The sequence below is a fragment of the Eucalyptus grandis genome, chromosome 2 (assembly GCF_016545825.1).
Source record: "Eucalyptus grandis isolate ANBG69807.140 chromosome 2, ASM1654582v1, whole genome shotgun sequence".
Lineage (NCBI taxonomy): Eukaryota > Viridiplantae > Streptophyta > Magnoliopsida > Myrtales > Myrtaceae > Eucalyptus > Eucalyptus grandis.
In genome coordinates this window covers 44,401,551-44,415,920 of record NC_052613.1, presented here as the reverse complement: position 1 = coordinate 44,415,920, position 14,370 = coordinate 44,401,551, and the positions used below count along the sequence as shown (strand labels likewise).

The window sequence follows — 14,370 nt, the reverse complement described above, 5'->3', positions numbered from 1 at the left end:
GCGACCCTCGCCGGGAGGTCGCCCGACCTAGGCGGCCCTTGCCGGTCGTCTCCGAGGGCGCCCGAGGGCCGACGGCGCCTACCTCTCTCCAGGGAACTCTTTTATTTTATTTTTTATAGTTATTTTATTTTTTTTATTAATCACCAAGACCTTTGTAAATGTAGTTTTTCCAAACACTATTTTTCCCAAAGTTATTTCAAAATTGACTTTTAAAGTATAATTTACCAAACACAATTACATTTTGGAAAACATCTTTAACTCAAAGGTCTTTGCATTTTCCTAAAGCGCTTTCCCCAAAAGTGGTTCCCAAAACGCACCCTACATGTGCTTAGCTCTTCTGTGAAAAAAGCTTTCCATACTCCTAAGGATTTAAACTGACAAATCATTTCTGCAAAATGGTAGTACTTTCCACAATCAACAATATCTCTGATTGTTTGGTTGATAATACTTGGCATTTTGGCTGTTGAGAACTGAATAGCAAAATTATGACAATTAAATGCACACCAATAAAACCATTTGAATTCTTCCAAAAATTCATCATTTGGGGGACATGTTAAAGGATGAAGGAATGGATAATCTGATGGCCTACCAAGTGATTGAAGACTCGGCCCATTATTTATCTAGAAGATTTTATATTGATATTCCCACGAGGTTTGTGATATTATCAAAGAGAATATTAGACTTGATTAGCTCTAGCACTTTGAGAGGATTCTTTCTACTAGGGAATCTAGGTTGTATATTGTTAAGTGGTTTGAAGCCTCTCTCACCCCCAAAAGTTAGTTCAAGGGGTAAGGTTTTCCCTCACACTTATAAACTAACCAACCACCCTTTCAACAATCAATATATAACAATCTTAACAATCTCCTCCTCACATATCAAGCATGAGTCGAAGACACAACAACCCTTAACTCTCCCATAGAACTTTGTTTGGATCCAAACTTGATGGCAAACCTTGGCTTTGATAGCATATTTGATTGGTTGTCGATTTATAAATACGAGGGAAAGTCTTACTTATTGGGCTAACTTTTGGGGATGAGAGAGTAAAAATTTAAATAATAATAATAATAATAATAATAATAATAATAATAATAATAATAAAGGGAAATGAAGTTGTCTTGATATTTTTAATAAGGGTAAAGTTAGACTCACCAAGACTCTTTGGGTTTTGCCCCCAAAAAAAAAAAAAAAAAAATCATTTATTAGCCATTTATTATGTTACATGATGTGTTAAAAAAAAATGGATCTACTACTCCCATTTCGGCATGTTTAAAACGGACTTTATACAACGAACACAACAATTCCTAACCGAGATCTGGAAGTGCAATCACCGGCACAAACAAGCGCAGAGACACAGAGAGGAGAAACCGAAAAACAATGCCCAGCTCCCTCCTCCTCCAAAAATAGTTCGTATCAAAACCGCACGATTCCCCCTCCAATTCCCAACGAACACCGGCTTACCGATCGGGATTCTGTTTTTCACTTTCCCCAAAACCAATTCCCTCCCAACGAAACCCCCACAAAAAGAAAATCGATCGATCGATACCGCATTCCCCATTCCGATCCTCCGTTCCCTCGATTCCGATCATGGGTCTCCGATCCCTGTTCCGTAGGAAGAAACCCACCTCCCCGTCGCCGCCGCCGGGGGCCTCCGCGGCGGCCACCCCGCTGGGGTCGCGGTCCTCGTCGATGGGCCGCCGGTCCCAGATCGAGGAGCTGGAGCAGGTGTTCCGGAAGTTCGACGCCAACGGGGACGGCAAGATCTCCGCGTCGGAGCTGGGGTCCATCATGAGCAGCCTGGGCCACCCGGAGACGGAGGAGGAGCTGGCCAAGATGGTCCGGGAGGTGGACTCCGACGGGGACGGGTTCATCGACTTCGACGAGTTCGTGGAGCTGAACACCAAGGGGGTCGACCCGGCCGAGGCGATGGAGAACCTGCGGGACGCGTTCTCCGTGTACGACATTGACGGGGACGGGTCCATCACCGCGGAGGAGCTGCACAAGGTGATGCGGAGCCTCGGGGAGGAGAACTCGCTGGCGGAGTGCCGGAAAATGATCGGCGGCGTCGACAGCGACGGCGACGGCATGATCAGCTTCGAGGAGTTCAAGGTGATGATGATGGTGGGCTCCCGCTACGACAGCACGTCCTCCGGCAATACCCACAACAATTAGCAGATGGGGAGGACGGATTGATCGAGAGTTTCCATCCAAATTCTCTCTCTCTCCGGATCGTCTCTCCTCGTTCGTCGGAGGGGAAAAGGGTTAGTTTTCATCGTCTTATGGAAATTTGAAGGTTCTGATTGATTTTCGATGAGCAAATTGTCTATAAACGTTCAAGTTCTATTGGATTCGGTTCGTCATCTCTAATGGGCATTTCAAGGGGACCACTGTTTCGTTTCGTTTCGTTTCGTTTCTGTAAGCCCTTTTTCTTTTGCCCCCCGAATCGTCACCTCACCAGGATAGTATCTGCATCTTGAATCTTCTCTTGACTTTGGTTCGTGGGTCAACATTGGTTTTTGGAGATCACGATGTGTTCGAGCAGTAGACTTTCTGCGCGTGGTTCGTACGCGACGCTTTCATTGGATTTCATCGGCATATGACTTTGCTTCAGCTGTATGACTATCGACTAGGAATAGAAAGGTTGGGGGAACCTTTATTCGCTTGTGTGTAAAAACCGAAGAATCTATCTTGACCTGACCCGTACAAAATCCAAGGGCACCTGGGATTTGTAGCTGGTCAAGATGATGCTAATAAAGTATGATGTCTTCAGATTAAGTTTAGGTGATGTGGCAGAGTCAAAAGGTCTAATATATATTATGCTACATAGGATCTATTAGAGCCCTTCTATGTCAGGAAGCACCACAAGTTCCGAGGCACCGATTTTCCTCGTAGGGATGTAGGGATATACACGATCTAGGTTTTGAAAGTCGCATTTTTTTTTTTTGCCATTAAGTATGTTTAAAGAGGGCTCCACAGGCACCCCGGTTACTAGACCCTAATTTCATGCTTTTGATTAAGCTTCGATTGATTAGGTGCACTCTAGGGTGGGTCGATCAAGTTGGCCAGCTTTATAGGAGTCGCTTGTCTGCGCTGCCGATGCACCTAGATGGGCCCAAAAGTGTAGTCCAGGGCCTATAATGTCCAAATGCGCCGATTAGCAAAATTGGCTACACGCGCGCCTGCAAGTTTAACCACTGTTGCAAAACTAAATGATATTTCGAATCCCTAGAACCAATACGCAATATTTTACCATTGTTGTAAACTTAACATGAACCCTTAAGCATATACACAACATTTTACCCTTATTGCAAAGTTTAGCATCCACTAACATATCTTCCATTTTCAACACCATTGCTTCCACATGTCAAACAACGTATTGTTAATACACTAACGAGCACATAGCAATGCTACCCCGTCAAAACAACGTGTTTGTGACTTATTCCTAGAAAAAGTAATTTGAGATTAGGGCAATAGGGCAAATGTAAGCTAGAAATCAAATTTATCAAGGGTTTGGGGGTAGGGGTGTACATGGTCAGGAATGGTGGTTCATACCCTAGAATAGGAAACTACCCACTAAGAACCGGTTCCGAAAAATTGGAACCGAGAATCGTCCGTTGATTGCAAGATCTACCTAGGAATCGGACCACCAGTCAGGTTTGGTTCTTGGATGAATCCATCAAACCAGTCTCACCAAACATCAGCCAAATATTGCCAATCTAGGCTTGCACAACTAGAATGAGGAAACCAAAATTGGCAAGATATAATATATATGCTTAATAATGTTGCAAGGAACAAGTGGGCAAATTTGGCACTCTAGTATGGAAGAGAATGCACAAGAAAAAAGTCATCCTCATATCTTATTCACAATTTGGCCAGAATAACATTTTCTTGAATAAGATGAAAGTTTTTGATTTAGAGATAAGAAGCTTTGGAAACCCCTAAAGCAAAAGCAAAGTGAATAAATTTAGACAATTGCTTGTTTGACTTAATTGAGCTAGATAACAATCCAATCAAACTCATCTCTTTTGTTCAAGTCAAAGCAATTGAAAGACTGCAGTATTTTGAATTCTCAAACTAACTCAAATTGGCAATGCAACTTCTCATAATTCAACCACAAGGCAAAGAAATTCTCTATTCACCCCAAGAGTGTTGCTACCCTTCCAATTGAGAAGCATCCAATGATTATGCAAATTAGGTAATACCATAATGTGAACCCTAAACAGAGATGATGAGAGCTTGAGCGATTTCGAGAGAGACGAGATGGAGCGAGAGAGAATAACGTGAGCTCTAAATTTTAGATTTATTGATTTCGATTTTGTTAATATTAAAAATTAATATATTATTATAACATAATCGGTCTGATCTGAGTGGGAGGGTGAGGGGATCTACTCATAGAACTAGAAACCGGACTAATACTTACCGATTTCCATAAATTGAAATTGGAATCTAAACCAGTTTCCTTAAGAATCACTGGTTTCGAGTAGTCTGGGCATATTTGGTTCTTTTGCACACCCTAATTTGGGGAGGTTGTTAGTGTTAGGGCTATGCCATTTATGGTTACCCTCTATATTGGATGATCGTAATATTAAGGCCACCATTTGTGCTTGCTTATCATTTGCATATTTTATAATGATGTCAAGTCATGCCATTGTAGAGCACATACCTTTTTGTTGATCATGCTATAAAATTTATGTATTTTGAATTGTGTCGTACGAGTGGAAGAGACGATGGCAATTAAGGAATGATATTTGACAGAAGTTAAATTGGCAACAAGGTTGTGTACCTTTTAAGACTGTTTAAAGTTTATGCCAAATTTATCACTGATAGATAAAAGGTTGTATGATTTTTTGATACGTTTGAAAGTTCATGTTGACTTTGCAGCAATGGTTAAAGGCCGTGAATTTTTTGGCTAGTTCTGTTGATGAGAGATCTGAAATATCAAACGCAATACACCTTGTTCTCAATCCATCTATGGCGGAAAATATCATGTTTATATTAGGAATACAATAATTGAAATTTTTTTTTTCATTTTTTTTTACTTTTGGTTTTTAAAAAGATGACAATCTCATAGACTTAGGATTCCAATTACCTTGTGAAAGGGCCCAAGCACGTCTTATCCGTTGAGTTACTAATGAGTGGAAAATTTAGAATCGTCCAAAGGTCGACAGCACGACGGTACCAATATAGAAACCTTACCCACCAATTACTAACCTCGCCATTGTTCCAGAGTGCGTCCCAGTTGGAGTGAGGTCTGGTCCACATTCAAACGATATAATTACCTATCAAGATCGAGAAAGACAGATTGGAGTGTGGGTATGTAGCACGCAAAATTATCACCCATCCACATCAAACGGGGCAGGTTTTTGGACTGGACGGGGATGACTTCTTTAGATGTTCTCTTGTTGTGCATGACATAAGCACAACGAATGGGTAAACAGACATATTTTAGTCAAGACTAAGTGGTAACGTTCACCATCAATCATCATTTTCTACTCCGCTAAGTTTCAAAAGATTCTGTCGAAACGAAGGCTGTCGACAACCAAGCGAGACAGTGACTCCAATCCCAAAATCTACTTTCTAAAGTTCGATACCAAATACTATGGCACGTGACACTTTCCCCTTAGCATCACGTGCCAAAATGTTAGCTAGACATCTCATGAGGAGCCATTAAAATTTGCCCAGTAATTTCTTCTTGTTTATATCAACAGTTGTTACTCAGCTAAGTCCTCCAACTTCATCTATCCATTTTTGGTATCACAGAAGGGCATCGCTGGATCAGAGTAAATTGCTTCCGATTCCACCATACTTAATGTTTGCCACCAAGGATGCATAATAGATTATCATCTCGTCAATTCTCATTAGTTTTCCCTGAAGACAAACGAGAATCCAAAACATGCTTGACAAAGGCAGAAATGCACCTCCAAACATAATCATAAATTAGTAAACCTGCTAGAAAGTGTAGAAAAAAAAAAGAAACAACTTGACTGTTAAACATCTGATTACAAGAATATTAACAAACATAATGGACAACAATCGCAGTACTCGCTGATTGATTACATATACAAACTGCTCCCAGACAAAAATATAAAAATTATGTCAACTGATGGCAAATGAAGGCCAGAAAGCTACCCATAAAACAACACAACCACTGCCACTCAAAACCTGATAAAAGGTTAGCCCAGCATCAATGCCTTTGTCCTTCTGTCTGATTCTCTAAGCAGATGAATAACATTCTAAGTTAGAAGCACACGAATATGATTTTCTGTTTTGATCTCTTTATGACCCTCCTACACTTTACCAAATTCTATAGAGACAATGGCACCGGCATGACAGTTACAAACTTACAATCTTATAATCAACCTCTAAAGGGGTCGACGAATAATAAAAGAAAAAAAATCAAGGAACTCACAAACATAGCTTATGCCAACATGTTCCTTACATCTCTTGCATTTGGGTATTTGGGCATCTGGTTATTGGGTGCTGCGTGTTAACCCAGTTCGAGCCACATTCCTGCACAACGATGAGTATTTGTCAATGCCATGGCTATACAGGGAAGAAACGGATTCCAGACTAGATATATTCAGGGGAAAAATACAAATAGAGTGAAGAAAGGAAATAATTAGTTGAATGTAAGGCTGACACCGCGACTAAGGAAACGAATTGATCTGACACCTTGACAAGTACAAAAACCTACATGCAAACATATAAGGTAAAGATGGGCAATGCCAAATCCTTTCAAACTTATTTAGGCTTGCTTGGAATTGGAAAAATATCGCCAAATAAGGTGTGACTAAATTTTGGTCTCGCCTGATTGGTCAGACTAAAACAGACTCAAGGCTAGAGATTTGTGCAAGTAAAATTTCAACTGGCAAGTATGATCAAACATAACTTGCATTTCACTATGAAGGTACAAATACAAGATTGTCAGCTTTGTATAGAAGTTGAATGTTTCTGCAGAGTTTGTTTCTGAGAAGGCAAACCACAAGCTCGGTGAGTTAGATTACAACCAAGCAGCCTACCATGCATATGTTATTTTGGGGTCGGGAAGGAGTTCTAAGTACTACATTTTGTTTGACCATAGTTTGTTGTACCCTAGCTAGAGATGCATTTGGAAAGCGAACATAAAAGCAGACCATAAAAGGGGGATGCGCTATGTATTTCGACATTTCAATAAGTTATAGGCAACGTGTGTACATACTGATGTGGACTCCTCCAAGCATAAAAGGATCCTAGCCAGAAAGCCGAAATTTAATGTTTTAATGCTTCCATTAATGTAAATGTCAAATAAATATATCTGAGAAAAATATAAGTACTTTACAATAAGGTTATTTTGAACAGCAGAAAGATAAACACTTCATCATAGAATGAGCTAGATGGACAAGGTAAAAAGAGCCCTTTACCATACCACCAATTTATCTAAGACTAAGATCTATAGATGGATGAGTGTCTTTCCTTTTTCAGAAAGAGGTGAAGGTTTTCCCCTTGCTAGGCACCCAAGATATGGTTACTAGACATTGACAGACGTGACATTGAACCCCAGAAGAAAGAATGTGATATCAGACAGGGTCATGATCTTAACCTGAACATGACAACCTTACAAGGACGTGACACTTTTGACCAAACACCACTACGGGGCTTCAAATATAAGAGTTCAAAAAGTACAAAGAGTTGAAGGATCAAGGTAGAGGCTCAACAAAAGGAGACAGAAAGAGAGAATGATTTCCATATGTTGACAACCAAAAACCCAACAGGATTAGTTCTCTAGTATAAATATCAGATAGAAAACCAAGTATTTATGAGTTTTGACACAATGACACTGATGTGTTTTCTTCATGTGACGAAGAATAAAGTCCACATGAGTTTTGACATGCAACCAAACATGACAACTGATAAGACACCAAGTTGGTGCATTGTCCTTCATGTCTACGAAAAAGCAACTTTTATACACCATGAAATACTAAGCTTAACTCAGATACAGACAATAAATATCTTGTTTGGTCCACCTCAAATACATAATAAAATTTTTATAAAGTCCTATAAACTCAGTGGAGCAGACCTGAGATTCTTTGGGTGAAAAAAAAAAAAAAAAGCATTTGTCAATAGAGTACCAAGTAGGCACTAGGAACGTAACAATATTTTATGGGAGAGGTACTCCTATCAACTCAAGAACATCTAAAGAATAAAAAAACAAACCAAGGCAAAAAACCAAGGCTCTGCACCTTTCTACTTGGGGACTTCACCTAATTATCTTTCATACAAGTATAAATAGGACGTCAACTATTCCTCAGAGATCATAATGTAACTTCATTCAGAATTAGAGCGGGTTTCGTTAAGTTACCTTCCCGTTAGCAGCTGAGAACTGCCAATAGCATTCTTCTGATTGCTAAACCTTTTCGATCTACTTTCATGGTCCTTCTCTACCCGCATAGCAGCAACTTCCTTCTCCATCGCAGCTACTTCCCTTCTCATCTTCTTTGCTTCAACCTCCATGGCCTTGGTTAGAGTTTCTACTTTTTTAGCAAGCATCTGCAGTGTAGGAAATTACACCGATAATACACTGAAAAATAAAACTGTAGAATATTGTGAAAAAAGTTTGACAAATTATCAACCTCTATTGCATCATCCTTGTCCTTGATGCTTTGATCTTTCTCGTGACCAGCTTTCCTTAAAGCTACAACTTCTTTTGTAAAATGTCATATAACACCCCAGGAACAGAGTCTCGAGTCTCCACTGGAGCAAATTCATTTGAGTTATTATCAGAGTTTCCCTTTGAGAAGTCATTTTCTTCACCCTCCTTGGTCACATCACATGACCGGTTTGGAGAGTAATTTGCACCAGTTCCATTGGAAAGTACTTTACCCCTGTCTAAAGATCTTGTGCCACCATCAAATGACCTTGATGTTCCTTTGGCATGTTTTAATACCGTAGTAGCACCAGAAGAGAAAGATTTTGATTGCGAAGCTGATTTCCTAGATAAGAGTCCACTTGCAGTAAGCCTAGAAACGTTATCAGCCCCACCAAGAGACTGGCGCCGGGAGGGCCCATTGCTCATGCTCCTCTCTAATGCACTACGATTATTGCTGCCTGATGATCCCCTTAAACTCTCCTCAATTACTTTGAGCCTCGACTGATATCTCTCCTGAATATGTGGAAGATGAGACTTCAGACCCTTCATAAAAAATCCACGCAAGTACAACAACTATAAATGCAAGACAAGTAGTACCTTTAAAAGAGCCTCGGATCTTGCTGCTCTCTCAGTTATAGCAAGTTTATCGCGAAGTTGCTGCATTTCTCCCTGTAAAACTCATATAGCAACACAAACTTTTGAGAACGGAACATGCGCAACATATTAACTCCCCAGAAGCAAGAAATGGTAGCTAGGGGCCTTCAATGCCACTAATTAAGATGGCATAAGAATTACCTGCAAGAATCTTCGTTCTTCAAGCCATTGCTTAACAGGCATTACTTTGTCATTGGCATCTTTCCACTCATTTGCCACCACAGTGGCCACTCTGTTTGCAGTGACCTTTGCTCGGGCCAACTCCCTGTCAAGGGTTCTCCTTTCTTCCTGGAAAAACATATTATCGAATAAGAACTGAAATACAACATATTCACTCAATCAAAATTATCTAGCTGTGCATGCAACAATCCAAAGTAATTACATTCATTTCTTGCACTTTGCGTTGATAATCCCTCACAGCATTTGCAGCTGCACCACCAGCCAGAACAGCCTCTTCCAGCTCCCTTACAGTCTGTGTAAGCTTTTCAACCTCAGCAACCTTTTGCCTGTGCAGTCTGTCCAAAATTTTATTTTCTTCCTGGTTCAAGAAGAGAGGACGAGTTTGAGAAATAATTTTGGAGAAGTTCTGAGAATCAAACCCAAGTTCTGATAAAGTACTCAAAAATCCAGCAGCCAATCCAACCTGGCAAATTTCAATTTGTTTCATCAATTCTTGATTCTTATTTTGGAGATCATCCACCATGGAGGCCTTAGCTAAGGCCACCTGAACAGTCCTCTCAGCTTCCAGTAAAGCTGCTTCTTTGGATTTAGTAAGACGATCTAAAGCCTTGTTATCATCTTGAAGCTTTGCAATCTGCATAGAGATGAGGCAAGAGATGAAATTGTCAGATCACCGGCTTCCATCAAGTGGTAACTTTTACTTTGAAATGGTTAATTACATTATGGAGGAGTCACTACCTCCTGCTTTGCAAGCTTGAGCTCAGCCTCCAAAGGAGCAAGAATGGCCTCAATGGGAGGCATGTCGTCATCCTTCTGAGCAGCGTGAACCCTTCGAAGAGTGGCTTCAGCTGCAAATTGAGCTGCCATGGACGCCTTCTTCTCTTCATTAATTTTCTTAATTTCCAAATTCTGTTGTTCAATTAAAAGATGCAAATAGCTTGATGAGAAGGCACAGAAAAGGGGTGTGTAAATATATTTTAGTACATTGGCCAAAAACAGAAGAAAAGTTTCAGTAGGTACTTTATTTTCAAGGAGCTTCTCAGTCAACTTGAGCTTCTCTTCCACCTTAGACAGTTCCTCAGTGAGCTGCACAGAGAGAGAGAGAGAGAGAGAGCAAAGTCAATGTTTATTTTGCTTACTACCAAAGAAATAAAAAGAAATACGAATAGAAAAGATAATGTTAAGAATATCCATGGTAACATGTTAATATCGTTTTACCCTTACAAAATAACAATAACAAAAGTTCAGCTTCTTTCATACTGCGGGATAAGCCATATGGGTTCTCTTAAACAATGCACCCCATCAAGGGCTGCATTATATAGATCCAGATGCTAAGGGCGCCTTAGTGTGTCTACCAACATTTCTGCACGACCCAAAGTCACATTATCAAGTTGTATCATCTTTAAAATTACCCATTCTCCTAATAAACCACCTTAAGGGTATCTCTTATCTCATACTTGATTGGGGTGTCAACCGATTTTCATTACTAGTACAAATTATGATTCTATTGGTCCTTGCATGCCCACAGGTCCATTAGAGTTCTGGTGTCAAAAGCACTCGTTTTATGCATATGTTGACATTCCAATAACCAAACTCTCCATCTGACAAAAACTGCCCCGAAATGGCCTTTCAAACAGGAATGCCCTCTATGACCCAAAAAAAAAAAAAGGAACATCCTCTATTAACACAATACATGTACAAGGAAGAAAATACTATTATTGGCCGCATTTAAATATGGAGATGTGCATTAATACCAAGAAATGAAACTTTTTAAAGTGCCATATATCCCAAACTATTTAATGCATGATCTAATGTCAAATATCCACATAACAATTGCACATAGATTTTATCCCAAAACAGATAAGTAAGACATTCCCCCATGAATGTGCCCACCGACATCTACCGAGCTGCAGGGTAGCGGCATTGACCAAGAAGAATCTAAAATCCAAAAATATGCTGACAAAATCGGCAGAGCAATCAGGCGGCAGGCGGGCAAATGAAGCAAGAATCTTGCCTTCATAATATCTTAGGGACATGATTCACTTCACAATGTGAAGAAGTAAATGCACCGACCACATACTTCAGTAGCCACATCAAGGACGTTAAGATAGTTCCCAGTAATTCGCTCTAAATTAAAACAACTACAATTACTATCGGAGCCCATATGAACTTAACAGAATATATATACGACACAGTTTCGCCGTATCCAAAAAATGGCGATGTAGAAAACAAGCGAAAGTCCAGGTGATATCACCTCTTCAACAGCCTTCTCTCTGAGCCGCTCAGACAACCTGAGAGCCTTGATCTCCGCTTGCGCCTCCCCTAGCTCTCTGTCCTTATCTGAAACCCCATCAAGCCACACGCACGCACGCACAGTGAGAAAAACGCAACAAAGGGAACTCAACAGCGAGAAGCACGGCGAATCAGCTCAAGAATCCGCGCGGGGGCCGCCGGATCCAACGGCATTCGCACCTCTAACTTCATTCTCGAGCCGATTGAGCTCGAGCTTGACGGGATCTGAGCCGTGGAGCAAGGTGATGAACTCGTTGTCGGCGTCGAAGCTGGGGCGGACCGCGGTCCGCCTGCGGGAGCTGCTGCGTCCCTCCTTGAAGGAGGCCGACACGGCGAGGGGCGTGGGGGCATCCGCCCTGCCGTTGCTGCCGCCGCCGCCGCCGCCGCCGGTGCCGGAGGGAGCTCCGCGGGCGCTCCCCGTCGCCGGACGCCTCCGCCATCGCCCCGATCTGATCAATGCTCCTCCCGAACTCACACCAAAAGATCCATCCACTAGGGTTTCGACGGCAGCGAAGGCAAGAGAGAGAGATGATATCCGCGCAGGCAGAAGGCGAGTGCGTTCTAGAGAGAGAGAGAGAGAGAGAGAGTAGAGGGAAGCAAGAGGAAAAGGGGAATGGCGATGAGAGAGAGAGATTCTGGGCGTGTTTTCTCTCTCTAAAACGTGGATTCAAATCTGGGCTTAGAGGACACTGACAAGACTGGGGTGGGGTGGGGTGGGGGGAGGAAGAGGAGGAGATTTTGAGATTAGCAGAGAGTGCAGAGAGAGAGAGAGTAGAGAAGCTGCTGGCTGCTGGCTCTGGCTCTTCTTTTTGGCTCTCTGTTTATAATAATCATATTACTAATAATGAAATAAATAATTAAATAAATAAATAAATAATCTCCGACAGTGCGCGGAGGGAGAGGGAGAGGGAGAGGGAGAGTGTTGTGTGCTGCTGTGTATTCAGTTTTTAAGTGTGTACTCCTCTTCGTTTTACTAGATCTTTTTTAATTATTTTTTATTTTATTTTAACCACCGCTGCTTCTCTGCTCTCTCCTCTCCCCTCTCCCCTTCTTCTTTTTTTAATCTTTTTTTTTTTTTTTTTTGCCCTTTTTGCTCTTTTTCGATTTTCTTTCTTCTTTTTTCCGCCCTCCGGTCTATTTCTATTTTTCTTTTTATTTCTTTGTTTTATTTGGGGGCGGTGGCTAATGGCTATGATGAGCTGGATGCGCAGTGCGCACCCTACCCGTCGTAAAGGAATGCATTTCCGGGGAAGTCTCCATGCGCGCTTTTCTCATCTTTTTCCTCCTCTTATAGTTCTTCTTTTCTATTGTTTTTTTTTTTTTTAATTCTTTTGGCATTTGTCTTGTGGCTTCAGATTTTCAAACTTCAAACCCCATGGCCAAAATTTGGATACTTTTAGATAAACATGGTAACGGCTACAAAAAATTCAAATAACCATCGCAAAACAAACTGCTATTGTTGAACCATTAGATTAAGTGGCCTTATTATGCAATAAGAAAAAGAATTCGATGATCAGAATCATAGCCTCCTAGGTAGGCGGAATAAATTTCACCATTTTTACGTCCGTTCATAACAATTGAGATTAATTAATGTGAATCCAACTTCTCAACGAGCACCGATGAAGATTAGAAATCTTCATCGACGTAGCTTTGACCTTTGATGCTTGTATTTATGTCTCTATAAATTGCGACTAGACATCCGCAGAACAATTCAAAGGTGCAGTTGTGAAGAATGCCATTTCGGAACAATTAATGGGTGCTCGTAGAAAAAAGAGAAGGGAAGAGTATATGTCTTAGAAAGTTAGAATAAACACATGTATTTGGATGTGTTGGAAAAAAATTTATACATATACTCTTCGATTTGGCAATGCACACCGTGAGAATTCTACAAATAAAGGAGGTCGTTTGTAATAAGACAAAAGAATTAATGCTGATGTTGGGTTTGTCAAGGTATGTTGGATCCGCCGGTCCCCGTGTTGATAAAATTCCATAATTTCTAAATATTTTTTTTAGGAGAAAATCCAGACCTGCATATAAAATAATTGTCAAATAGACACTATTCACGAGATAAATTATCGGTTTCAACCTATCCGGCCGGACCGCTTCTTGGCAAACAAGTGACTTTTGTTCCGAGCCTTCGTAGCCAAGGCTATATAGCTTCGATCAACTCAATTTCATAGAAAATATTTTAATAAAAAGAAAGTTTCTCATAATATTAAAAAGGGGTTTTGACTGTGGACAATGAAGACTCATTTAGTAGATATAGCAGTACAAATTTAAGTATGGATAAAATAACAAATTACCTAATTCACTACTTGGCAACGTCCTCCAAACCAAATAAACCTGAATATATCCAAATAAATAATTGGATAAAAAATCCAAAAGAGAGAATGTAATAAACCCAAGTTGGAATAATTTTTTTTTAAATAATGCAATAATACAACATGTTATCTTTGGAGGATGAAGTAATGGAGAGACATATTCGATATTATTTTGCTAGCCACCACATGAGGACTAACATCAACCTATTGTCATCACTTTCCACAATCATCCTTATTGCCTGCCAACTACTACTAATTATAATTGTCAACTAATTGATCGTGTTATGACGATTGAAGGTG

At 40.6% G+C, this 14,370-nt stretch overlaps 2 protein-coding genes across 2 annotated transcripts; one reads left to right on the top strand and one right to left on the bottom strand.

Moving 5' to 3' along the window:
- Nucleotides 1-1,280: 1,280 nt before the first annotated feature.
- LOC120290301 (probable calcium-binding protein CML25) lies at nucleotides 1,281-2,172 on the top strand. Its single transcript, XM_039306225.1, has one exon. It carries the CDS (start codon nucleotides 1,585-1,587, stop codon nucleotides 2,167-2,169), a length of 585 nt encoding a protein of 194 aa, XP_039162159.1. The 5' UTR covers nucleotides 1,281-1,584; the 3' UTR covers nucleotides 2,170-2,172.
- A 3,784-nt stretch (nucleotides 2,173-5,956) lies between these two features.
- On the bottom strand, nucleotides 5,957-12,409 carry LOC104433041 (microtubule-associated protein 70-2). The gene is given in 13 exon segments (XM_010045661.3): nucleotides 5,957-6,210; nucleotides 6,437-6,507; nucleotides 8,336-8,523; nucleotides 8,607-8,683; nucleotides 8,686-9,136; nucleotides 9,221-9,292; nucleotides 9,419-9,565; nucleotides 9,660-9,815; nucleotides 9,921-10,091; nucleotides 10,196-10,366; nucleotides 10,478-10,543; nucleotides 11,712-11,797; nucleotides 11,930-12,409. Coding segments are annotated over 9 exon segments (1,431 nt in total). The 5' UTR covers nucleotides 10,325-10,366; nucleotides 10,478-10,543; nucleotides 11,712-11,797; nucleotides 11,930-12,409; the 3' UTR covers nucleotides 5,957-6,210; nucleotides 6,437-6,467.
- Nucleotides 12,410-14,370: the final 1,961 nt, after the last annotated feature.